The 26072-nt window shown below is 43.4% G+C and overlaps 1 protein-coding gene across 14 annotated transcripts in view; it reads right to left on the bottom strand.

Annotated features, from left to right (window-relative positions):
• RAI14 (retinoic acid induced 14) overlaps positions 1-26072 on the bottom strand; it is a 176587-nt gene that overhangs the window by 70829 nt on the left and 79686 nt on the right. For 13 of the 14 annotated variants that reach the window (XM_054487014.2, XM_054487002.2, XM_063664712.1 and 10 more), the window contains one exon: positions 3821-3951. In XM_054487014.2, coding sequence (XP_054342989.1) covers positions 3821-3951 — 131 coding nt within the window. Of the gene's footprint in view, positions 1-3804; positions 3952-26072 lie in introns of all 14 variants that reach the window. The other variant, XM_054487013.2, reaches the window with a different exon arrangement.

Raw genomic sequence — 26072 nt, 5'->3', positions numbered from 1 at the left:
CAACACTTTGGGAAGCTGACGTGGGAGGATCACTAGGACAAGACAGCAAGACCCCATCATTACAAAGACAAAACGAAACAAAACCAAAATTAGCTGGGTGCAGTGGTGCATGCCTGTAGTCCCAGCTAAACTGAGAGGCTGAGGCAGGAGGATCGCTTGAGCCTGAGAGGCTGCAGTGAGCTGTGACCACACCACTGCACTCCAGCCTGGGTGACAGAGTGAGACCCTGTCTCACACACAGGCACCCGAAAAGGTAAATTCAGGAAGAGCTGTGTTATGTGGGCCTTAGTTTTATTATCTGCAAAATGGAGGTGATGACTCTTATCTAACTGCTATGTATATGTCTACCACGAAGAGAGAATAGAATGAAATACTGACAGAAGCTACAACTCGGGTGAGCCTTGAAAACATTGTGCTAAGTGAAAGGAACAGAGACAAGAGGCCACATATTATATGATTACTTTTATAAAAAATATCCAGAGCAGGCAAATCCAGAGACAGAATCCAGATTCGTGGTTGCCAGAGGAAGGGGAGGGGAGGTTGGGGAGTTTTTCCTTAATGGGTACGGGGTTTTCTTTGGGTTGACTAGAAAGTTCTAGAACTAGAAAGTGACAATGGTTGTGCAACATTGTGAATATACTTAATGCCACTAAATTGTATATTTTAAAATGGTTAAAATGGTAAATTTTATGTTATACGCATTTTACCACAATAAAAAGAGAAAGAGAACACATGTAATAAATATCTTATGATCAAAAGGTTCAAATTTGTTAAGGTGATCACAATTGTAGCTAAGCTGCTCATCTAAATTTTCTGTCTTCTCTTTAGTAAGTACTGTCTTGGACAAAATTATCATAAACTTTTCTCTCCCCTTTCTCTGGGATGACATGAAGAGGTTGTCTTGCACAAACATGTGCAAACCTGGACTAGGGAGAACAGGGACAAAGAAGGCCAAGTGGTGATTCAAAAGGGAGACCAAAAGCCCCAACATTTACCACCAAACACCTCAGAACAAAAAATATAGATTCCTGGGCCTCTCCTCAGACCAAGTGATTCAGAGCATCTGGGGTTGATTCTGATCAATATGGCATCAATATTTTTAAAAAGCACCCCATGCCTGTAATCCCAACACTTTGAGAGGCCGAGGCAGGCAGATCACGAGGTCAGGAGATCGAGACCATCCTGGCCAACATGGTGAAACCCCGTCTCTACTAAAAATACGAAAATTAGCTGGGTGTGGTGGTGCATGCCTGTAGTCCCAGCTACTCGGGAGGCTGAGGCACGAGAATAGCTTGAACCCAGGAGGCAGAGGTTGCAGTGAGCCAAGATCACGCCACTGTACTCCAGCCTGGTGGAGGTTGCAGTGAGCCAAGATCACGCTACTGCACTCCAGCCTGGCGACAGAGACTCCATCTCAAAAAAAAAAAAAAAAAAAAGCACTCCAGGTGATTCGAACGCAGAAGCTGCCAAGATTGCAAACCACTAATCTAGGATGAGCAGGGTAGGTGACTGGCTTTATCAAGTGCTCACTGTGGGCTTGGTGCTGTGCCACTCTTTATATAGACCACCTACAGCTGAAGGTGCCATTCCCAAATCCCCTTAGACCACCAGTCCCCAACCTTTTTGGTACCAGGGACTAGTTTTGTGAAAGACAATTTTTCCACAGACCAGGTACAGGTGATGGTTTTGGGATGATTCAAGCACATTACATTTATTGTGTATTTTATTTCTATTATTATTACATTGTAATATATAATGAAATAATTATACAACTCGCTGTAATGTAGAATCTGTGGGAGCCCTGAGCTTGTTTTTCTGGAACTAGATGGTCCCAACTGGGGGTGATGGGAGACACTGACAGATCATCAGGCATTAGATTCTCATAAGGAGCTCACAACCTAGATCCCTCGCATGTGCAGTTCACCACAGGGTTTGTGCTACTATGAGAATCTAATGCTGCCACTGATCTGACAGGAGGTGGAGCTCAGATAGTAATGCGAGCAATGGGGAGTGGCTGTAAATACAGAGGAAGCTTTGCTTGCACAACCACTGCTCATCTCCTGCTGTGAGCAGTACCGGTCCGGTCTGTGACCTGGGGGTTGGGGACCCCTTAGACTTTTTCTGGTCACGACCATGGTGTCCCCTAGAGTAGCACTCAACCTTTTTTTTTTCCTTTGATAGAGTCTTGCTCTGTCGCCCAAGCTGCAGTGCAGTGGCACAATCTCAGCTCACTGCAACCTACGCCTCCTAGGTTCAAGCGATTCTCCTGCCTCAGCCTCCCAAGTAGCTGAGATTATAGGTGCCTGCCACCACACCTGGCTAGTTTTTCTATTTTTAGTAGAGACAGGGCTTCACTATTTTGGCCAGGCTGGTCTCGAACTCCTGACCTCAAGTGATTCCACCCGCCTTGGCCTCCCAAAGTGCTGGGATTACAGGCGGGAGCCACTGTACCCGGTCAGCACTCAACCTTTGAGGGAGAGGCGATAAGGGAGAGATACCCCAGGTTTCTTACCCCTTGGGTGGAATAACTCTGAGGCATACTATAAACCTGGGGTAAGGAAACTCTTTTTGTAAAAGGCCAGATAAATACTCTGGGCTTTGTGAGCCATGTAGTCTCTGCTATAACTACTCAACTCTGCCTTTGTAGTGTGGGAACAGTCACGAACAATGCCTAAATGAATGGGTACGGCTGTGTTCCAATAAAACTTTATTTATAAAATCAGACAGTAGCCAGGCATGGTGGCACATGCCTGTAGTCTCAGTTACTTGGGAGACTGAGGCAGAAGGATTGCTTGGGCCCAGGAGTTCAAGTCTAGCCTGGGTAACATAGCCAAACCCTGCTCTAGGTCTAAACAGATTCCCAGAATCCTCATCAAGAAAAAGTGATAAAGTTGGAACCTGTCAATAACACACCTTAAAAATAGAGGTTTCTTCCTTTCTTATGCTTCCTGGGATCACTGGCTATAGAAATTACTTGCATTGTATGTGTGTATACATCCCTAAGTAATATATACTACTACTTTGTGTTTCACAGTAATTACACAATAACCATCATTTGACATGTTAGAAAAAAGAAAAGATATAAAACTACTTGCACTTCAGAGCCTGCTTCTGAGGGCACCCAACCTACATTATTATTTCATTTTATACTCATAACTACTCTAACAGTTAACTAATGCCATCTCCATTTTATAGTAAGGAAACTGAGCTTCAAAGATTACACAACTCATAAGTGATAGAGTTCCTGTGAGATGTCTATCTGGCTCCAAAGTCAGTGCTCTCTCCACAACACTGCCAATGTAAGAATGTATATAAACAAATACATGCACAAACACACACAAATACTTAATCAAATATACAGCTTTAATTATGGCAAGCAAGAGTACTACATACAGCAAACCGTAAAGCAAAATCATACTACTCATGTACTTACTGATCTATGTTAAGGAAGATCAAATAAATAAACAAGTAGTTTAAGATAAATACACAGTAAGGTTTGAGGGTTATACGAAAATACTTTTTTCTCTTTTATGCTATTTCTTATCGAAGAGAGAATTCATGTCTCACCTACAATTGGTTGCAATCTTGGGAGGTAAAACCTTTGCTTATACCTGGGAACATGTATACCCATTCAAGGTAGAGCTCCATATGTGACTTGGAATTTGGAGAGAAAGGAACTAGATTAAAATATCTTCTTACATATTTCAACATGGGAGTGGAGAGGGAGCACATGTGAAATTCCCCTATGGATACTAAGGATTCCAGAGAATACCCCGAAAGCCCAGAACCAGCATATCTGCAAACCAGTGTTTCAGCTTACGCGGTCTTGCCCTCACTGTCGTGTTTAGTGGCACTGGCCCCCTTCTTGCCGAGCAGTGAAGCCACCTTCTCTGCATCTCCATTCTCCACGGCCTGCAGTAGCCGGTCATCATTCTTGTTCCACTCATTGGTCTGTAGAGAAAGAGAAGAAACAGAGGTCGTGAAAAACATTGGCCACAGCCGCACTGACCAGCGGGGCTGCAGTCCTCGCAGCCCCCACCCTCCTGTCACTCAAATTAAAGCCTGCTCCCAAATGAGCGTGTTTTAAAATACCTTCCCCTTCACCATGGAGACACCCAAGAAGGCCGCTTTCCCAAAAGAAAACATAAATAGTGCAATGAAATCACGGCTAGTCACCAAACTCTGAGATAAAATTTACTTCTTTTAACTAACACTAGGACTATGAAGCAACGTAAAAAGACCTCAAGGCCGGTTTACACATTAGCTAACTTCTAGCTGAACTAGACAGCTGCTCCTCAGCACGTTGGCCTTTGACCTCATCCACAGCTCACTCTGTCCACCGTGTTACAGAACCAAACCAGCCGCTCAAGGTTACCCGAGGTTTAAAGACACACAATTTTTCATCTGCTTTTATTGCCTCTCTTTCTGGTCTGTTTACCAGGCCCTAAATTTTGAGCTGGATACTGATTTTAAGTAGTTGTCCAGGCTACCGACTCAACAAAGTCTCACCAGAAACAAAACTTCTTCCTGAGCAAGCTATTAAACATCAAAGAGCTTTGAGCAAAGCCTCAATCACTGTCAACGCCAAACCCCAACTGAATAATTCTGCAAACCACAGTAGCAGTAAGGCACTCATATGTGCAAAACTGGTTTCTACACTTAGGAGGGAAAGAGATGATTTCTATATAAGCGCAAATGGGCTCTGAATATAAGACTAAGAAAGACATGAAAGGCAGCAGTGAGCCACTGAAGGTTTGGGAGCAGAGGAGGGAGAGAATTATAGAACCAGTGACTGAAGAGTCACTGGGAAGTGTCGAAGCACATGGGATTAATGAGGGAGAGAGGGGAGGAAGGAAAGATGTTGGGCATATCAGAGCCTCTGGGCACTTTGCAAGCCCGGGCTGCCTTCCAGTCGTCTCCTGCACCAGGCCCCTGAGCTAAGCCCACTTTCTGACCCCTTCAGCTGTGGACACCACACCCTGGGAGAGACTCCTTTTCACTTCCCAAAGCTTTCTATAGACTCTGCTTCCTTGCAGCCTCTGAAGAGATGAACCTCCAGGTATTTCGTATTAACAGCTTTACGATTGACCCCTACAAGGAAGCAGACAGGGGAGATAATGAAGATTTTAAAGCTAAAAAGAAGAAATTTTATAGGATGACAGTCTTCCATGGCCCCGGGAGTATGTTCCCAATCTCTGTACTGATGGAAATAAGGAAACCCAACAGGTCTTTGTCCATCAAATGTCTCAGTCACCCTCCCAACTCTAGCCCATATGTAGGGCCTTAAGCCAGGGAGGGATAAAAGAGATGTGTCCAGGATTTGCATCTCTGAACGTCTCAGGACTGAACCATTCCCAGTTTTTAGGACTCTGTCCTCCCCCACCAGTACTGAGTGCAGGTGCACAGTAAGAATGAAGCAGGTTTGAACAAAAATCAGCAGCTTGTTCTCTGGGCTGCGTGAACTTGAAGTCCAGAACTCCAGATTGACACTTACACGTGGTGTGACCTGAAGTCACCCATAATCTTTCTGTGCCTCAGTTTCCCCAGGCTTTGGACGGGATGTCCACTGTGATTCCGCCAAAGCTCAAAATTCCTATTACATAAAATTCCCCAAACTCTGCTAGGGATTATTCTAGAACAGGACTGTCTGCCATCATGGAAATATTCTCTATCTGGGCTTTCAAATACTATAGCCACAAAGCCAGTGATTCTTAACCAAGATTTGTTTTGCCCCTGTGGGGTCATTTGGCAATCTCTGGAAACGTTTCGGTTGTTATGTCTATACAGTGCTATTGGCATTGAGAAGGTGGAGACCAGGTGTGCTGCTGAACATCCTACAATGCACAAATGCATGAGACAGCCCTCCTACCCCCACCAAGAATAATCTGGCCCAAAATGTCAATACTGCATGAGCCACTTGTGGCTACCAAGCACTGGAAATGCGACTAGTGCTACTGAAGAAGTGAATTTTTAACTTTGAGACTTCACGTGCCGTTAGCCAGAGGCCACCATGTAGAAGAGTGCAGCTCTCCTTGATGACTCTCTTCGTAGGTTTAACAAAGTAAGAATGCCTCTGGACCAACATCAGCCACGCTCCTACTACAGCAATTTACTCACAAAGAAGACACGAGATGTTGTCTTTAGTTACCAATCAAGCTTCCTGTTGAAGGGAAACAAGAAATATGGCATTCCTCACACCATCATTTGTTAGTAGAGTAGAAAGCGTAACTTAACTGTGCAAACAACTACAGCAAATGATCAAGCCCCAAGAAACACAGTGCAGCTTATTCCCCCTGAGTGCACTTTACAAGCAAAGAAAAAAGGGAGGGAAAGTTTACTGAAGAACATTTAGGACCAATGATCCCTACCTATAGAATCCTAAAAGAGAGGGCCGGGCGCGGTGGCTCACGCCTGTAATCCCAGCACTATGGGAGGCCAAGGCGGGTGGATCATGAGGTCAGGAGATCAAGACCATCCTGGCTAACGCGGTGAAACCCCGTTTCTACTAAAAATACAAAAAATTAGCCGGGCGTAGTGGCAGGCACCTGTAGTCCCAGCTACTCGGGAGGCTGAGGCAGAAGAATGGCATGAACCTAGGAGGCGGAGTTTGCAGTGAGCCGAGATTGCGCCACTGCACTCCAGCCTGGGTGACAGAGCGAGACTCTGTCTCAAAAAACAAAAAAAACAAAAATCCTAAAAGATAAAAGTATTGTTTTTCAAAATCCTTTTCTAACCTAAACTGAACAAATTAAAACTAGACTGGGAAGATCAAAAGGATATGAAATCTCAGAGGACAGGACTGAAAGTACTCAAGCAAAGGAACGGCTACATGACAGGATTTTCCTTTTCAACGTTGCTAAGGCACTCTACTCTTAAGTAGAGAAAAATCCGATTGCAGGGGTTCCCTAAAATTAGTTCCACATGGATCTTTAGGGAGTTCAATTTCTATAAGACATGGCAGGAGAGATCCTCCCTATCCTGCTCTTTGGAAGACAAGGTCAATGCCACATTCGTAGTGGTCTGAAATGCCTCTCTTCTATTTAGAGCCTCTTCTCAGTGCAGGCCAGAATTTACTTTTCTCTTGGAGCAGATGAAGAGAACATGGCTACACAAGCAAATCTTCAATAAATAATCCACAACACCATTCAAGAAGTGCTGCAGATGGGGTTCACAGTAAGCAGAGCTAGGATGGGAAAAGAGGAGAGAAGGTAAGAGGCTGGGCGTGGTAGCTCATAACTGTAATCCCAGCTACTGGGGAGGCCAAAGCAGAAGCACTGCTTGAGGAGTTCGAGACCACTCTGGGCAACACAGTGAGATGTCATCTCTAAAAATAAAAAATTTTAAAAAGAGTTTTGCTCTTAAAATTCTCACAAGCATGCTAAAAGTAGAGGCCAAGTAGGGTCCCAATTAGACCTCTGATCCAGGAATGTGGATTCTGATCAAATAGCAGAGTTGTCTAGTCCTGGGCCAGGCCACTAAATCATACTTGCAATCAGCTCTGATATGCACAACTGGCCATATCATGCTCCTTCCAGAAGCACAGTGCTCAAGAGGCCATCACTTATCCTTCCTAAACTTGCCCACGGAGATATTTCCTACATCCTCTCATCCTTTCCTATAAAACTGTTGTATCCAGTGCCATGCTCTTTTTTTTTTTCTTTTGAGACGGAGTCTCACTTTGTTGCCCAAGCTGGAGTGCAGTGATGTGATCTCGGCTCACGGCAACCTCTGCCTCCCGGGTTCAAGCGACTCTCCTGCCTCAGCCTCCTGGGTAGCTGGGATTACATGCATCTGCCACCATGCCTGGCTAATTTTTTTTTTTTTTTTTTTTTTTTTTTGAGATGGAGTCTCGCACTGTCACCAGGCTGGAGTGCAGTGGCGCGATCTCACCTCACTGCAACCTCCGCTTCCTGGGTTCAAGAGATTTTCCTGCCTCAGCCTCCTGAGTAGCTGGGACTACAGGCGCACGCCACCATGCCCAGTTAATTTTTGTATTTTTAGTAGAGATGGGGTTTTACCATGTTGGCCAGTATGGTCTCAAGCGTTCGACCTCGTGATCTGCCCACCTTGGCCTCCCAAAGTGCTGGGATTACAGGCATGAGTCACAATACCTGGCCCAATTTTTATATTTTCAGTAGAGATGGGGTTTCACCACATTGGCCAGGCTGGTCTTGAACTCCTGACCTCAAGTGATCCTCCCACCTTGGCCTCCCAAAGTGCTGGGATTACAGGCGTGTGAGCCACCGTGCCCGGCTCCAGTGCCGTTTTCTATACCAAAATTCCCATCGCCAATCACAACATGAGACAAAACAGGTGTTCAATAAGCACTTTGAGTCATTCTTTGGAATCCAGAAGCAAATCCTCCCCCCTACCCCCACCCCTAAGCATCAAAAGAAATCTCAAAAAGTCACTTTGGTCAATCTACTATCTAAAAGTAGAGCTGGTCAAATAAATAGGTAAAGTTTGAAATTTTATCATAACATCCCAAAGTAATTCATTCATACTCTAGAATCAAGGAAGGCTTTTGGAGACCACCATCAAACTAACAATATTACCTCTCACCACTTTCCATGGAAATCCTCTCCTCTAACTAGCATGGCTTCCATAGGACAGGACTGACTCTGCCTCCACACTGGGCTTCTGGTCCTCTTATAGTTTTCAACTCTATGAAAGCTATATAGTTTATCGGTTAACCTAACATGTTCAAAAAATAAAATCGAAAAATAGAAAACATCAGATGCACCACCTTTAATAAAGTTTAAATGTCTTATGAAACTTTTATTTATTACATGTATGTGTATCCTGACTGATATAAAATACATTTCTTGACTGGGCACGGAGGCTGATGACTGTGATCCCAGCTACTTGGGATTCTGAGGCAGGAGAATCATTTGAACCTGGGAGGTGGAGGTTGCAGTGAACCAAGATTGCACCACTGCACTCCAGCCTGGGAGACAAAGCGAGACCTTGTCTCAAAAAAAAAAGAAAAGAGATATATATATATATATATATATATATATATATATATATATACACACACATACATACATACATATATACATACACACATATATGTAAGAAATATACATATTTCTTACTGGAGGATCACAAGAAAAAACACTGGCAGCCACTGCTTCAGAATGCTCTGTCATCCCATCCGCCAAAGTAAAGGCATATTTCTAAAGCCTAGCTCAAGCCCTGCAGGCTCTCTCCACCCTGTCCTGGTGACCTCTCTGTTTCTCTACTCCATTGCGTCCCTGGGGGCCACCCACTCGCTCATCTCAACCGAAGCCCACAGTCTAGACTTGATGAAATATCGCATCCTGGTTTTTGTTCGAGAGCTTACAGTTTTTCTCCTGAGTTTAGCTCCCTGAAGGCCCTGAAAACAGGCTTCATTTCTTACCCCCATGGTGCTCAGTATTTGCTGCTAATTTTAGCAGGAGGTTGATTGACCTAAATCACTCTTGACTTAGCAAATATTTGTTTTTTCATTTACAAAAGTTTCATTCTTTTGCAAACAACTATTAAATCGTGTTTCAGCTTTTTTTATAGGCTAAATAAATCCAACTCCCTTAACTTTTTTAACAAAAGGCCAATTTTCCAAAATTTTAATCATGTGAACACTTTCTTCAAATCTCTTCCCAACTAAGGAGCCCAGCCTTATAAATTCAATCAGGGAGAAGGCGGTGTCTCCCAGTCACAAGAATCACCTGGGTGCCTGTTAAATCTGCAGACTTCCAGGCCCCATCTGGCAGACTCTGACCCCAGGAGTCTGAGGTGGACCCCTGGAATCACTTAGGTTCAACGAGTGCATCCTTTGATTTTTATTGCTAGCTTGAGGACAACTGGAACCTATGCTAAGACTAACAGGAGAATTCACTTGAAAGAATTTTCTTCTTCCACAAGGCATTAAGGGAGCAGGCCTGCGAAGAGAAGAATTCTTCACTATTTTCTTGTAGAATTAGGTATTTTGTTTCCCACAAAAGCTGAGTAAATATTGGTCTTTCCCCAACCTGTGTATAAGACATGCATTAGAATGTCAACGAAAGCATTGCTCATAACAGGCAAGAATTACAAATAACCCAAGTTTCCAATAACAGATGATGGATAAATAAATTATCACATAGTCAAGTGACAAAATAACACACAGCAATGAAAATGAACAAACTACAACTACATACAACAGCACAGATGGGTATTAAAAACAGTATTGTTGAAAGAAGCAAGACACACACAAGAAAACCCACAATAGTATGACTGCATGCACATAAAGATAGAAACAGGAAACATGGAACCACAGTGTTTAGGGATGTATACACAGATGATAAAATTATAGGCTGGGCGAGGTGGCTCACGCCTTTAATCCCAACACTTTGGGAGGCCGAGGCGGGCAGATCACTTGAGGTCAGGAGTTCGAGACCAGCCTGGCCAACATGGTGAAACCCCATCTCTACTAAAAATACAAAAAATATTAGCCAGACATGGCAGGCACCTATAATCCCAGCTTCTTGGGAGGCTGAGGCAGGAGAATCGCTTGAACTCAGGAGGCAGAGGTTGCAGTAAGCACTCCAGCCTAGGCGATAAGAGGGAGACCCCATCTCAAATTTAAAAAAAAAAAAAATTATGGCCAGGCGTGGTGGCTCACGCCTGTAATCCCAGCACTTTGGGAGGCCGAGGCAGGCGGATCACCTGAGGTCGGGAGTTCGGGACCAGCCTGACCAACATGGAGAAACCCTGTCTCTACTAAAAATACAAAATGAGCCAGGCATGGTGGCATATGCCTGTAATCCCAGCTACTCAGGATGCTGAGGCAGGAGAATCACTTGAACCTGGGAGGCGAAGGTTGTGGTGAGCTAAGATCGCACCATTGCACTCCAGCCTGGGTAACAAGAGCAAAACTCCATCTCAAAAAAAAAAAAAAAAAAAAAGATAAAGTAAGGATAAGGTCACCATAAAAGTAAGGGTCATGATTAGGGGTGAAGGTGTGGTATCCTACCAGGAAGGGACACCTGGGACCATTCTGGGACTTGCTCTGTTTTAGAGTCTGATAAGCAGCTCCTCAGATGCTCACTTTATAACTGCTTGTTAGCCCGTACATCGTTTTGTGTACTTTTCTCCATATATGATTTATTTCTTTTATTTCCTTTTCCTTTCCTCACCATCACCCTTCAGGCATACAAAACACATACACACAGAATTTAGAAAGAAGTCCTGTGGTTCAGTTTTTGGTCAAGTCAACAACAGGTCAAACGCCTTCGAATGGTTCAGTCTCACTTGCTGTTTCCTCATCTCTTAAAAAAAAAAGGCAGAGTGGCACCAAAATCTGGTTCTTAGTCTTTTGGAGGCCTCATGGACCCCCATGAGGGGGGTCTATGGAGAATCTGGTACAGTTACAGACTTTCCTCAGAATAATGCACATCCACACAAAAACTTGCATATGATTTCTGGCTTAAATATCTACCCCCACCCAGCCCACTCCTAAGCCCAAGTTTAAAATTCCTGGTGTAGAAAAGAAGAGACAGACTTCAGAGTTTGGTGCTATTGAGTTGAAATTCCAGTTCCATCACTTCTAGGTGGTCATCAGTGTCCCTGGGCCTCCCTGTCCTTATCTATAAATGGCAGGAAATCCCACCTACTTGTAAATTTTCCTGAGAATTAGATGCAGCATACATAAACAGCCTGGCACATACTAGGTACCTAAAAATGGTGATTCTTCTGGAATTTGATGAGCTGCACTGTTCCTTCTTGACTAATGCTCTATGAATATTTTAATATTTACAATTTGGGACTGATAGTCCAATACCCTTTTAGAGGCTGATAACAGCTTAATGCAAATTTTCTACTATGCTCCTTCAAAATCATATTTCAAAGGGCTCTAGAGAAACATTCACAGACATGAAATTAAAGATTTTATTGAATATGGCTCACTTTTCCAAGAGACTGTTTAAACAGATACTATTTCAACAGAGTACATTAGGCCATACTTGCAAGTTCAGGAAGCCATATGTTATGCTGCAGAGACATGTGTAATGTGTCAGCTATGAAGGGCGGCATGTGGGAAAGAGACCTTACCCTCAATGTGGGCTCCAAACATTCCTGCTAATATATCACAAATGATATTGGCTGGCCAGTAAGTTTCCTATTCATCAAATCATTTCCAAATGACACTGACTTACTTAAAGGTTTTCTCTTGAAGCTTGGCCTTTTTGAAGCCTTGCCTGCCTCCATCTAGAATAGCAAACATCATGTCAACCGGGTGATGAACGCTGGGGATTTGGCAACCAGCAGTGTCTGCCCTTGGCCAGACATGGCATCACCTTCTTTTATTTTGGTTTAATCATTGGGACCTGAAAAACCAGTGGAACTCAGTGGTCACAGACATCTGACTAGTCAAGAGGTTTTGAGTTTTCAAACATATCAACTCAATCAAAGTAATCCAGTGGCACAGCATAAGCCAGGAAGAGAGTTTCTTTGACTTTCTTGGGAAAAGATGCTAAAACCCTAACCATCACCAATTAGAATGCTCTTGTTCTGTGCCTCTGCTCGGGCAGCCATCTGGAGGAATCTATTTGAGATTATCTTGAGAAAAGCTGCATTTCTTGTTCCAGTTTTCAGTGAGGAGACTGTTTTGCCAATATAATCAGCAAGGCTAAGACGAAAGACAAAGTAAACTGTTTTCACTGGGAAGGTTTCAGATTCACATTGTCCAGGAAAAAAAAATGCACACACCTCATCATTTTAAGAAAGGGTACAAGAAACAGGCAAGCTTCAGTCTCAAATAATATTTTCCCCAGTTGACTATATCCACCAGTACTTATAGATATGTATCTACTAGGTGCAGGGTAATAAAGAAGATTCTATAGCTGTTACACAGGTAACTGAGATCTAATCCCTATAATTCATTCACTTATTCAACAAATAAGTGTGTTTTACATGCAGTATAGCCTTTCCCAAATTTTCTTTTTTTTTTTAATTTTTATTTTTTTAATTTGTAGAGATGGAGTCCCCCTAGGTTGCCCAGGCTGGTCTTGAACTCCTGAGCTCAAGGGATCCTCCCACCTCAGCCTTCCAAAGTGCTGGATTATAGGCATGAGGCTCCCAAATTTTCTATATAGTTGCAGAGATCAAACACAGTAATACCAGAAATATGCCAACAATGCAAAATAGGATATTAGAAGTGGCAAAGTGAGCAAAATGGTGAATTGACACACTAGCAGGGAAAGACAACTTTCAGCTGGGCAAGCAGGGAGTTTCCTGACTGGATTGTGAACCAGTCCTTGCAAGAAGTAATATTTAAATTAAAGGAGAGAAGAAAAGACACAAGGATTGAAACATACAGGATGTATTTAGTAGAGAGCGTAAATAACAAGTTGATATAAGTGAAACCTTACAACCAGAAAATAACCAATACAACATGGCAAGCACCTAACCAGCAGTTTCATAAAAGAGTGTTCCAGATAATGTTCGTTACTTCAGACCAATACCTGATGAGTTCATCTAAAATGTCTTTTCCCTTTCGTTACATTTTTGCTTAAGATTATTCACACCTGCAGGTTACACTGTCCCTGCTATTCACCCTGAAATCCATCACCCTCCCTAAATGAAGTGTGTCAGCACTTCCTGAGGTCTTTTCTACATAACTGCTGAGTGCTGTGGCATGGACATAATACAGAAACACCTCCATCCAGAAACAGGCTGGTCCCTCTGCCCTACCCACTTCAGCAAGCTCCTCCTCCTCATTGCTTTCCTTTTCCCCAGCCCTTCGTGGCCACCAGGACCAGGTTAGTTCTCCTTGCTGGGGTCCCCCATGCTCTCTTCCATAGGCCTTGGTATGGTAGTAATTAAATAGTATTTCCAAAGTATCTGTAAAGGTCTGTCGACCTTCCACTGGACTAGACCTCCAGGGCATGGGCAATGGCCAGCATCTGTCTCGTTCACCACTAAGCCCCAAGCCCCTTGCCCACTGCCCACTGGATGGTAGGGGCTCAGTTCAGAGCTGTGCATGGAAAGGCTTTGTTTTTCTTATTTCTACCTTGGGAGCTACTATTAATTAACCTCTTTAAGAATTTTAAATTATGAAATAATTTTAAAGACCCACTGTGTCACAAGAAGTCAAAGCACAGTCTCATGGGGGCAGAGATAAGTCTAAAATAGGTGAAGCCAATTTTTTCCTTCACGGAGAAAAATTAATCCATCCAATTCTATTGGTTTCAACTACTCATTTACTTACATTCATTATTTAGAGAGTGAGAGAGTATGTGTGTGTGTTTATCTTATGTACTATGTGAAGTGCTTGGCATAAAAAGATTGATAGGAATATTGTTCCTCAAGGAGCCTTCAGACTTCTGAGAAGAGAAACATACCCAATAGCTACTTATGTCATTGTTTATCAGTGCTAGACTAGTGCTGTGGACTCAGTCCTATGAAAGCCCAAAGAGGATACCATTACTACTAAAATTAAAATGTACAGTGCGAGGAGCTGTACTATATTACAATTTAACCTTTACAATAACCCTATGACGTAGGTACTATTATGAGCCCTTTACAGATAAGGAAAATAAGGAACAAAGAAGTTAAAAAACATATGCAGTCACTCCATTTACAATATAGTTGGTTCTCTCCAGAGGAGAAAGCCAAAGCAATTCAATGGAAAATGAAGGAGGGAACTGTATTAGTTGGTTTTCACACTGCTGATAAAGACATAACCGAGACTAGGAAGAAAAAGAGGTTCAATTGGATTTACAGTTCCACATGGCTGGGGAGGCCTTAGAATCATGGCAGGAGGCAAAAGTCACTTCTTACATGGCAGTGGGAAGAGAAAAATGAGGAATAAACAAAAGCGGAAACCCCTGATAAACCCATTAGATCTCGTGAGACTTATTCACTATCATGAGAATAGCACAGGAAAGACTAGTCCCCATGATTCAATTACCTTCCCCTGGGTCCCTCCAACAACATGTGAGAATTCTGGGAGATACAATTCAAGTTGAGATTTGGGTGGGGACACAGCCAAGCCATATCAGGAACTTTTTAGGATGTTTAAACTTTTTAGGGGGGGTTAAATGTGTTTATACACTGGGGCAAGCAAAGGAGTCAGTGGAGACAGAGATAGCATGAAAGGTATAAGGATTGGGAGGCTGAGGCAGGCAGATCCCGTGAGGTCAGGAGTTCAAGACCAGCCTGGCCAACATGGTGAAACCCCGTCTTTACTAAAAATACAAAAATTAGCTGGGTGTGGTGACATGCACGTGTAATCCCAGCTACTCGGGAGGCTGAGGCAGGAGAATTGCTTGAACCCAGGAGACAGAGGTTGCAGTCAGCCGAGATCACACCACTGCACTCCAGCCTAGGCTACAGAGCGAGAGTCTGTCTCCGTTTAAAAAAAAAAAAAAAAAAAAAAACAGGCCAGCCACAGCGGCTCACTCCTGTAATCCCAGCACTTTAGGAGGCTAAGGCAGGTAGATCATAAGGTCAGGAGATCGAGACCATCCTGGCTAACACAGTGAAACCCCGTCTCTACTAAAAATACAAAAAATTAGCCAGGCATGGTGGCAGGCACCTGTAGTCCCATCTACTTGGCAGGCTAAGGCAGGAGAATGGCGTGAACCTGGGAGGCGGAGCTTGCAGTGAGCCAAGATCGCGCAGCTGCACTCCAGCCTGGGTGACAGAGTGAGACTCCATCTCAAAAAAACAAAAAAAAGGGGGGAGGTGGTGTATAAGGGGAGGAGGTGTGATGAAAGGGGCTGGGAGGTGGCAGAATTGAGGATTCAACCAAGGCAGAAGGCGGATCTTTGTGAATTGGGGTCGTGTTCTACCACTGAAATAGTAAAGAGGAAGAGGAGCATCAGCAGAGATGCAGTGGCAGAGAAGAAGTCACTGTTGGTGTTTTATGGCTTTTACCTTTTCTTGGGGAAATGGGAGACAGAGTAAGCCCAGTCAGTGGTGGGTGAAGAAGCCCTACACATGGTAATGCTCCAATAGCTCCCGGGGGGAAGTGAGTAAGGAAACCTGCTTAAAATAAATATAAGGGTCTTTGAACAGCTCCAAAGGTCCAGTTGGGAGCAGCATTTGTAACTCCATAGAGAAACCATTTGGTAAGGTCACATGATTTTTCACTGGAGGCATCGGGTAGGACGGGGGAAAGGGGCAGTTGGCTTGATCTATCATGGGAGACTGAAAAGACAGAGAGTGAAGCAGAGATTCCAGGGTCAAAGGGTGAGAAGTGGCAGTGAGAGAGTACCTGCAATGACTATGGGACTGGGGACAGGTAAGGACAAGGTCCAGGGATTGGTCCTATAGATCAGAGGCAAGGTGTTGGATGGGTCATTGATGTGAATGTTAGAGTTCCCAGAATGATGGCAGAAAGGAAAAATCCTGGTGAAATATTAGGGAGCCACTTAGATGTCCCCAAAATATGGTGGAAAACATGAGATGAGGGTGGCCCAGTATAAGCAAGAGCAGCAAATGTCAAATGAAAAAGGAGCAATGAGATTGTACAGCAAATGAGTCAAGCCTTATGACAAAGTGGCTTCTTGTGATTTGCTGAACTTTGAGTATGTGCTAGTACCTTCCAGGTGCCATAAATAATTTATTTCATTTAAATCACCATAACCACCTTTACTGGGTTGAACAGTGTCCCCAGAAAATGCACATTTTCCCAGAACCACAGAATGTAACCTTATTGGATAATAGGGTCTTTGCAAATATCATCAAGTTAAGATGAGGTCATATTGGTTTAAGTTGGATCCAAAATCCAATGATTGGTGTCCTTGTAAGGAGAGAGAGACTCAAAGGCATAGAGACACAGAATGAAGGCTATGTGATAATGGAGGCAGAGACTGGAATTATGCTGCCATTAACCAAGGAACACCAAAGATTGCCAGCAACCACCAGGAGCTAGAAGAGGCAAGGAAGGATTCTTCCCTAGAACCTTGGGAGGGAGCATGGCCTTGCCAATGCCTTGATTTTTGAGAATCATTTCTGTTGAGAATACATTTCTGTTGTTTTAAGTCACCCAGTTTGTGGTCATTTGTTACAGTGGTCACAGGAAACTGATAGACCAGACCATCCTGAGGCAGATATTGTTATCCTCATGTTACTGATGAGAAAACTGAGGCACAGAAAATATAAGCATCTTGCCTAAAGTTACAAAGTCAGAGAGTGGAAGACCTGGAATTGAAACCCTGCACTCCAATGCTCTTATCACTGCACTTTCCTGCCTCCCGCATATGCCCATCACATTGAGGAAGACTTCCAAAAAACCAAGCCAACTGGAAGAGAACAGCAGATCACAGCACAGTGGTCACTGGGGCCAAGGGAGAGACCTCAGTCTGCTGGTATCAAGACTGGGAACTCTGAGGTCTGAATAAGTGCCTTTTAGACACAGGAACCACACCTAAAGAAAACTCAGTATTAAATATAAAATTTGTAGTTACACAAAAGCATTTAAAACAAGATTATTTGCTTTATAAACATGTTCATAAGGCTTCTGTGAATAGCAAGCTTTTGTGAAAAAAAAATATAGGATTTGATTTACTCAAACATTCATTCATTGCTTAAAGGGAGGTACGCATGTAACAATGAATATCTTAGGGTCTGAGCAAGGCTTCCTTGCCCACAGACAAGACACTTGGAGACAGGTCTGGCTATAATCCAAGGACACTCCAAAAGTATTCCTGGCATGTGTCTGAGCATCATAAGCAGCCACAACTCCTGAGCTTTGCCCTTCACCCAAGTGATACATTACACATTTCACATGAAGTATCCAGACAAAATGATTTCATCCACAAAGTCTGCTTAAGTGCACTTTAAGTGTCTAAATAGTCAGAGTTGAGGACCAAAGTAATCTCCTGTCCTGATCATACCCTTTACAGATGTTAAAAAATTAGCAAAGGGCAAAGAGATAGCTAAAGAAATTCACATGCCATGGAAACAGTCCTTCAAGTTATAAATTCTATGTGAGTGCTAATTAATCTGTATTTTCTGTGCACCCCCGCCCTACACACACCCTTTTGGAACTAGTTAGTTCAACACGTGAAAGAAGGGATCTTCTATGGAGCTGGGGTCCTTCCCAGGCCCAGGGTATCTCAATTGCGTATGACTAGTTTTCTTGTTTGAGTACTAAGAAAAAAACTGGGGACCCCAAGGTTAGGGTAGGAGTCCAAGACAGCTTCCCATACTTGGTGTTGGCTAGCCCTACGCAAATGTAAGTTCTAAGTGACTGTGGGGGTTCAATAGTGTCCCCCAAACATTCATGTCTACCTGGAACCTCAGAATGCAATCTTAATTGGAAATAGGGTCTTTACAGATGTAACTGACTAAGGATCTAGAGATTAAATTATTCTAGACTCGGGATAGACCCTAAATCTGACAGCTGGTATCCTTAGAAATGGAATAGAGGATGCAGAGACATGAGGAAGAAGGCGATGTAAAGATGGAGACAGAGATTAGAGTGGTGTGCCTACAAGCCAAGGAACCAAGGATTGCTGGCAACCACCAGAACCAGGAGACAGGCATGGAACAGTTTTTCCTTCAGAATGTCCAAAAGGAACCAGCCCTGCTCATGTCTTAATTTTGGACTTCTGGCCTCTTGAACTGCGAGAGGCATCTGTTGTTTAAGCCACAGCTGGCGGTAATCTGCTATGGCAGCCCTAAGAAACTGATGCAGTGACACATGGAGAGGGCTTGCTCAACCAGCACAAACATCCCCAGAGGACTCCATCCCTACTGACTGCAGTCTGACAGCAGCCTTCTGCAGGAACGGCATGCTACGTTGATTTGTTTCCTGTTTGTTCACAATCACCAGGCGGTGTCTTGGGTATAGACACTAAAAACAGCAGGCTAGGTGCGGTGGCTCATGCCTGTAATCCCAGCACTTTGGGAGGCTGAGGCAGGTGGATCACGAGGTCAGGAGTTCAAGACCACCTGGCCAAGATGGTGAAACCCCATCTCTACTAAAAATACAAAAAATTAGCCAGGCGTGGTGGCAGGCGCCTGTAATCCCAGCTACTCAGGAGGCTGAAGCAAGAGAATCGCTTGAACTGGGAGGGCGGAGGTTGCAGTAAGCCGAGATCGCACCATTGCACTCCAGCCTGGGCAACAGAGTAAGACTCCATCTTAAAAAACAAAACAAAACAAAAAAACCCCCAGCAAACTGCAGTAGTGTATGACATTTAGCTCAAGGCTGCTGTGTACGCCAAATGTTTTTAAATCTACTTCTCTATGTTTTTCACATTTCTTAAAGAAAACAAATTTTTATGATTAAAAAAAGCAACTGTTTATCCCAATGTTTCTCAAAGAGTATGGTTCAAGGCTGCACATTAGAATCACCTAGGTGTCTGAAAAAAGTATGGATGCTTTTAGATATTCCCTACGATTCTACTGTCAGCCAAAATTACTCTTCGCTTAACAACAATGAAGATGACACACTGGCTTGATATTAACCACGCCTGTATTTGTTAAAATGTTGACCAAGACGAAAAGTTAAATCTCAGCACTCACACCACTCAGCACATATAGACTTAATACATGCCAATGGGCAATCAAGATGCCCCATAGAGAAAAAAGGACCTGAACCAGGCTTGCTGAGCCCTGAGTCATAAGCTCCTTGCCTTGGTTAGCGATGAGGCCACCCAAGCTGGAGAAGCTTCATCTTCTCTCCCTCCACCTCCCCAGCCAATTACTCATCAAAGACTGTCAGGGCCACATCTCTCGTTTCCCTGGCATTGACGTCTTTTCCATTCCTATGGCCAATCCTCTTATTCAATCCAATTTGGTTCAACAAACACCTTTTTGGTTCCTACTTTTGCCAGGCATCGTACTAGACACTTCCTCTTTGCCAAGCTCCTGGGGCACAATGACACGTGTGGATTCTTCATAAAACCATGGAAGAGGTTCTGACTGATCATTGTTTAGGACATTTCAATTGTCTTTTAACTGGTCTTCCCAGCTTCACTTCCCCTCTTCCCTCTTCCCATGCCAACTTCCCTCATAGTGATGTACTCTTGTCCACTGCTGTGGCTCACTTCCTTATTCAAAACCATCCATGGCTGTCCATGGTCAACAAGAGATCCCACACTCCTCCGTGCCCCCATTCAAGGCTTTTCTTAATCCAGTTTCAAACCTTAAATCCTTCTTTGCCCAGTGCTCCCTCTGGGCCATGCCACATAAGCCACACAAATGCTCTGCCTCAGCCAAGCTCTTGGTTCTGGAATCCAAGTTATTCTGTCCTCTTCTACATTGTAACGATGAGTACTTTTACTTCCCATTTTTATCTGGCCATCTCTCTGCCAACTAGGCATAAAGTTGCTCCCTGTCATCTATTTCAACAAAGCTTTACACTAGCATCCCAAGTATATGGTGCTTCCACTTCACATCTGCTTACACAGAGGGGAACAGTGTAGGACTAAGAGCCTGGATTCTGGGTTCCTGAGTTCAAATCTTGGCTCTACCATGTGTGTGACCCTGGAGAAGTTACTTAACCTCGCATGCCTCTGTTTTCTCCGTTGTAAAATAGGGGATGCCAGCACATTTTAACATATTTGAATTCCCAAAGAGATTGTACTTAATGGCAGAAACTTTCACATTCTTCCACCATGCCCTTCCTGGTAGATCTATCCAGATATTTTTGAATGAATTGTTCCATTAAAATAGAATTTTCTCTGGCTTGGAGGGGATGTTCCACAATGCTCCAAACTCATTATTGTCATTCCTAGCTTCTATAAGTGATGTAAGTGGGTTTGGAAGCCTCAGTAAACAGAGTGACTTAAATAATCAAAATACTACACACATATGAGCACGATGTCTAATGTTATCAGAGGTTAATTTTAAGTAGTCTGGATAGTTTAGTATATTTCAGGCAAGAGACACCACTAATTTATTTAAAACAGAACTCTTATAGTTCTCAAGAAAGGGCATATTTGTTATAGCCTTCCTACACTCCAATAATAGCAAGCCCAAAATAAACGCTAATATCCACCCACAGGGGGAAAAATCTAGTTCCAAGAAATTACTTCTGCCTGATGTCTAAAGGCAGAGGTCAGCATTTTTTAAAAGCATGAGACAAGGGGCCATGACATTCAGTATCAGTCTGGTCTGGGCTTCGGACGAGCATGTGCACAGATGGCCCTCTTCATCACGGTCTCCCCAGCCCCTAGAAGACACAGGCCTCCAAGGCAAGCCCACGAAGGCTGAACTCTGCAACTGAACATTTCTTAACAACAGCAACAGAGGAGCAAAAACCAAGGATGCTGGCAGATATGGAGAACTTTGGAAAACTCATTGAGGTTCCCATATGGGAAGCCTCATTCATTACCCTTTTAAAGATCACAAGGGATTTTCCAAAACTGTCTTGGCTTAGAGTTTTGTGATTTAACTAGATGCCAAGTAGCCAGTGAACACACACACAAATCACCAAAAGCAGGAAAATTTGAGTCAAGTAATACTGGAACTCTAGCATGTGGTCTTGCGCTATGGATTCAGGCCTTAACCTAAGATATTTGTCAGGAATCTGCAGTTTGACCCCACACACTGAAAAGGAATGAGTCTATTTATTGTTAAAACAATGAAATAATAATATGAATGCTTTTGAAATTCTATTTCCAGGGCATCCTATACACAACTTCTTACCACTTACATTTTCTACTGAAAGTCACTTGGTGTATACCTAGTAGTGTCACATAAGTTGAGAGCTCAAGAACAGGGACTGTGGCTTTTATTTTAATTTTTTGAGACAGAGTCTTGCTCTGTCACTCAGGCTGGAGTGCAGTGGCGCGACCTCGGCTCACTGCAACCTCTATCTCTCGGATTCTCCTGCCTCTTGCCTCCCAAGTAGCTGGGATTACAGCTGTGCGCCACCACGCCTGGCTAATTTTGTATTTTTAGTAGAGATGGGCTTTCACCATGTTGGTAAGGCTGGTCTTGAACTCCTGACCTCAGGTGATCTGCCCGCCTCGGCCTCCCAAAGTGCTGGGATTACAGGCATGAGCCACCATGCCTGGCCAGGGACCATGGCTTTTACGTCTGTATCCCAGGCATCTGGCACAAGGGCTGACACAAGGCTAGTGATGAATAAATGTTTACTGAGTGAATGAATGCTTGCCTGAGGAAAAGACTCAAGCAGAACACTGGGCTTAACAGATAATATTGCTAACAAAACACTGAGGAAGTAGCCAGCATTCACAACTTTTCCTTTTGCCCCAACTGCCCCCAAAATATCCTTTTTATGTCTCCATTGCAACAATTTGAATGTTATTATCTTGATAGTTTCATCTTGACACCTCTCTACTACTGAGAATAAACTGGCTCCCTTCTGTCTATTCTAGCAAATCCAAACTCTTTATACTAGCATTAGAAGACCACAGATCTCTAATCTCAGTCCCATCTTTTGAAATGCAGTATAATATAGTGCTTAAAAGCATGAACCCAGAAGCCAGACCACCTGGGTGCACAGCCTCGCTCTACCACTTATCATCTCGGGCAAGTTAGTTAACCCCTGTGTGCCTCAACTGCAAGACACGAGATAATAAGAGTAGCCTCTATCAGAGGGTTGTTGTGAGAATTAAATGAATCAAATATTTATAAAATATTGAAAACCATGTCTGGCACAGGGTAAGCATTCAGTAAGTGTTAGCTGGTATGGTTATTATTCAAAGACCCATGGGAAATTCCACTTCGTTATTTTGAATAGCGATTAGCTATTTTTCTCTAGGATTAGCCGATGCTCATATTCACAATATACTTTCATGGCCAAACCCAGATTTACAGACTGTCTGCAGCACAGATGAGATATACCGCAGGCTGTATGCAAGCCCAGAAGCTTCAGCTGCCAGCATACTTATCCAGAGAATAACTGATTTTTAAGCTACTAAACAGGTTTGAACTTGGGGGAAAATTCATCCATATCTTGAGCAATGTATCGATGTCCCATCAAAATAAACTGCAGAATATACAATTAAGGGAAAACTTGTATCTGCGTAGGAAACTGTGGTAAGATGGTATCCTCAAGCTACAAATTTCAGGGTATCTCTTAGAGTTTTAAGTCAGAGGGGACAAATTTGAAGGAAGGCCAATTGGACCAGTGATGTCAACAAGCTGCCTTATTGTCTGCCAGGAAAATGTCTGGAAGAGATCCCAACAAAATCCAATTCACAGTTCCTAATTCATAGGAATTAAGGGTGATGGTGAGGGTATGTCAAGTCTACCTGATTCCCATTCGGTGTCACCACAAAAGGCACCACACCAACAGCACACCAAGCAAACAAGGGAGGCCAAGAATACAGGTGTGTGCAGCCAGTGCCAAGGTGCCCAGCAAGAAAAAGGCACTGCTCCCATGAATTCCATACTGCTCCTGCCAAGGAAAAGAGCATCTGGCAGTCACCTTCAATGCACATATTCCTTGGGTGACAGAATTCTGAATTAGCAAAGTGTAGAACGATAACTATAGCTTTTCCTTCCATTTTTTTATTTTGGACTGAAATATTTGGGGTTTTGTTTTTGTTTTTTTTAAATTTTAGAGATGGGATCTCACCGTGTTGCCCAGGCTGGTCTCAAACTCCTGAGCTCAAGCAATCCACCTGCCTCAGCCTCCCCAAGTGCTGGGGTTACAGACGTGAGCCACTGTGGTCGGCCTGGACTAAAATATTTGAATATGAATCTTACAACATCTAATAGACCCCATCTCATTCCTTAATTCCATAGCCCTCCCTCTATAGATATGAGCAGACAGAAATGGCACAGTTCCTAAGAAAAGCTTCAGCAGTGCAAAAGAAGAGAAGTTCTTTGAGGAATCAGAGAACATTTGTTCCTGCAAAACAGAATGACTCTAAGAAACCAGACAGGTTTTCTAACGTGTGCTTTCAATTAGATTCAGGAAAAAATATGCCCATGACACTGCTCTAGAAAACAATCTGAAATCAGAGATATGCCAAATTTAAAATGTGTTGGAAGCAGCAAAGAGCAGATTGACGAATCCAGATAATTTTGAAGCTTTTTTTGGTTTTGTTTTTTGTTTTTGAGAGAGGGTCTCACTCTGTTGCCCAGGCTGGAGTGCAGTGGTGGGCTCATAGCTCACTGCAGCTTCAACCTCCTAGGCTCAAGCTGTCTTCCCACCTCAGTTACCTGAGTAGTTGAGACTACAGGTGCAAGCCACCATGCCCAGCTAATTTAAAATTTTTTTTTTTTGTAGAGACGAGGTCTGTGTTGCCCAGGCTGGTCTCAAACTCCTAAGCTCAAGCAATCCTCATCTTGGCCTCCCAGAGTGCTGGGATTACAGGTGTCAGCCACCGTGCCAAGACATCTAAAGAACTTTCTCCTAAAGGTGGTGATCTATTTGGAATGAGTAACAGGTAGTAATTCCAATAACTCCATAATTACCCACAGTATTTTTAAAAATCAATCTGTTCTCAAGACCTTCCTTCAAAATTTTATGCTAATACTACTTTCCTTAACTTGTCAAAAATCCTTCAAGCCCAGCACAAATGCCAGCACCTTCAGCCTCAGCACATCCTGTACTACATTAGAAGTATCTGTGTGCTTACCTGGCCTCTGAATTGTTCTATTTAGTATCCTGGCTGTACCAACCATTTTGGCACCAGAGACCAGTTTCATGGAAGACAATTTTTCCATAGACCAGGGGCCAGGGGAGATGGTTTTGGGATAAAACTGTTCCACCTCAGATCATCAGCCATTAGATTCTGATAAAGAGTACTCAACCTAGATCCCTCACATGATCAATTCACAGTAGGATTTGCTCTTCTATGAGAGTTTAATGCCGCCACTGATCCGACAAGAGGCAAAGCTCAGGTGGTAATGCCTGCTTGCCTACCGCTCACCTCCTGCTGTGCAGCCTGGCTCCTAACAGGCCACAGATCAATACCAGTCTGTGGCCCAGGGACTGGGGATCCCTGAATTACTCAATCACTAGCAGGAATTCTGCACATTATAAACAACAAAGTAAAACATGGCAAACATTGAAAAGATCATCCTCACAAAGAAAGTTGTCCATGTAACCCTAAAGAACTCTGGTACTTTTTCTCACTGTTATCTCAATTTGTTCAAACCCACATTCTGGCTGGGCATGGTGGCTCATGCCTGTAATCCTAGCACTTTGGGAGGCTAAGGCAGGAGGATCCCTTGAGCTCAGGAATTTGAGACCAGTCTGGGCAACATAGTGAGACCTCATCTCTGTAAAAACAAACGAAAAAGCTAACCCACAACTGACACAGACTTTTAAGAAAATGCTCTAATTTAACCAGAATATCAGTCTACTTAATAAACGGCTTTGCAAAGCATGTCCATAACTATGGAAATTGAGGCCAGTTTGGAATAAAAAAAAAAAAACTTGCGTTTTTGTTTTTTTATTTTGAGATGGAGTCTCACTCGTTGCCCAGGCTAGAGTGCCTGGTGGCACGATCTCGGCTCACTGTAAGCTCCACCGCCCAGGTTCAAGCTATTCTCCTGCCTCAGCTCCGAGTAGCTGGGATTACAGGCGCATGCCACCACGCCCAGCTAATTTTTGTATTTTTATTAGAGACGGGGTTTCGCCATGTTGGCCAGGCTGGTGTCGAATTCCTGACCTCAGGTGATCCGCCCGCCTTGGCCTCCGAAAGTGCTGGGATTACAGGCGTGAGTCACCGTGCCCGGCTGCATTTTTCTTATACATTTTTCTTATACAAAGCACAGTCCAGCCCTGCCCCCTACCAAAAGGTTGAAAACCACCTATCGAGACCTGCTGTGAAGATTAAATGAGATAATGCATAAAAAACATAGTATGTGCCTTGCACATATTAACTGCTGAGTAAAAGTTCGCTATTTTGTCATGATCACTTGTATCACGTACTCTGTACTCTGTGAGGTCCTATGAGTACCACAGGAAAACCAGAGCCAAGTTTCCTAACTCGCAGAGCTTATAGGCTGATACTGGAATTGTACAGACAAAAAGATGCAGTCCTATGACGCCACCATTTCTCTGCATGCTAAAACTCCACTCTAATTTATCAAGCTCTAGGCACTTAAATAAACCCTGCCGAATTAATTTCCCTGAAACACTTCAATGATTCCAACAAATTACAAAA

Source organism: Pongo pygmaeus, chromosome 4, assembly GCF_028885625.2.
Source record: "Pongo pygmaeus isolate AG05252 chromosome 4, NHGRI_mPonPyg2-v2.0_pri, whole genome shotgun sequence".
NCBI classification, from domain to species: domain Eukaryota; kingdom Metazoa; phylum Chordata; class Mammalia; order Primates; family Hominidae; genus Pongo; species Pongo pygmaeus.
Note: the sequence above shows the minus strand (reverse complement) of the source record. Positions and strands in the feature narration are given on the sequence as shown.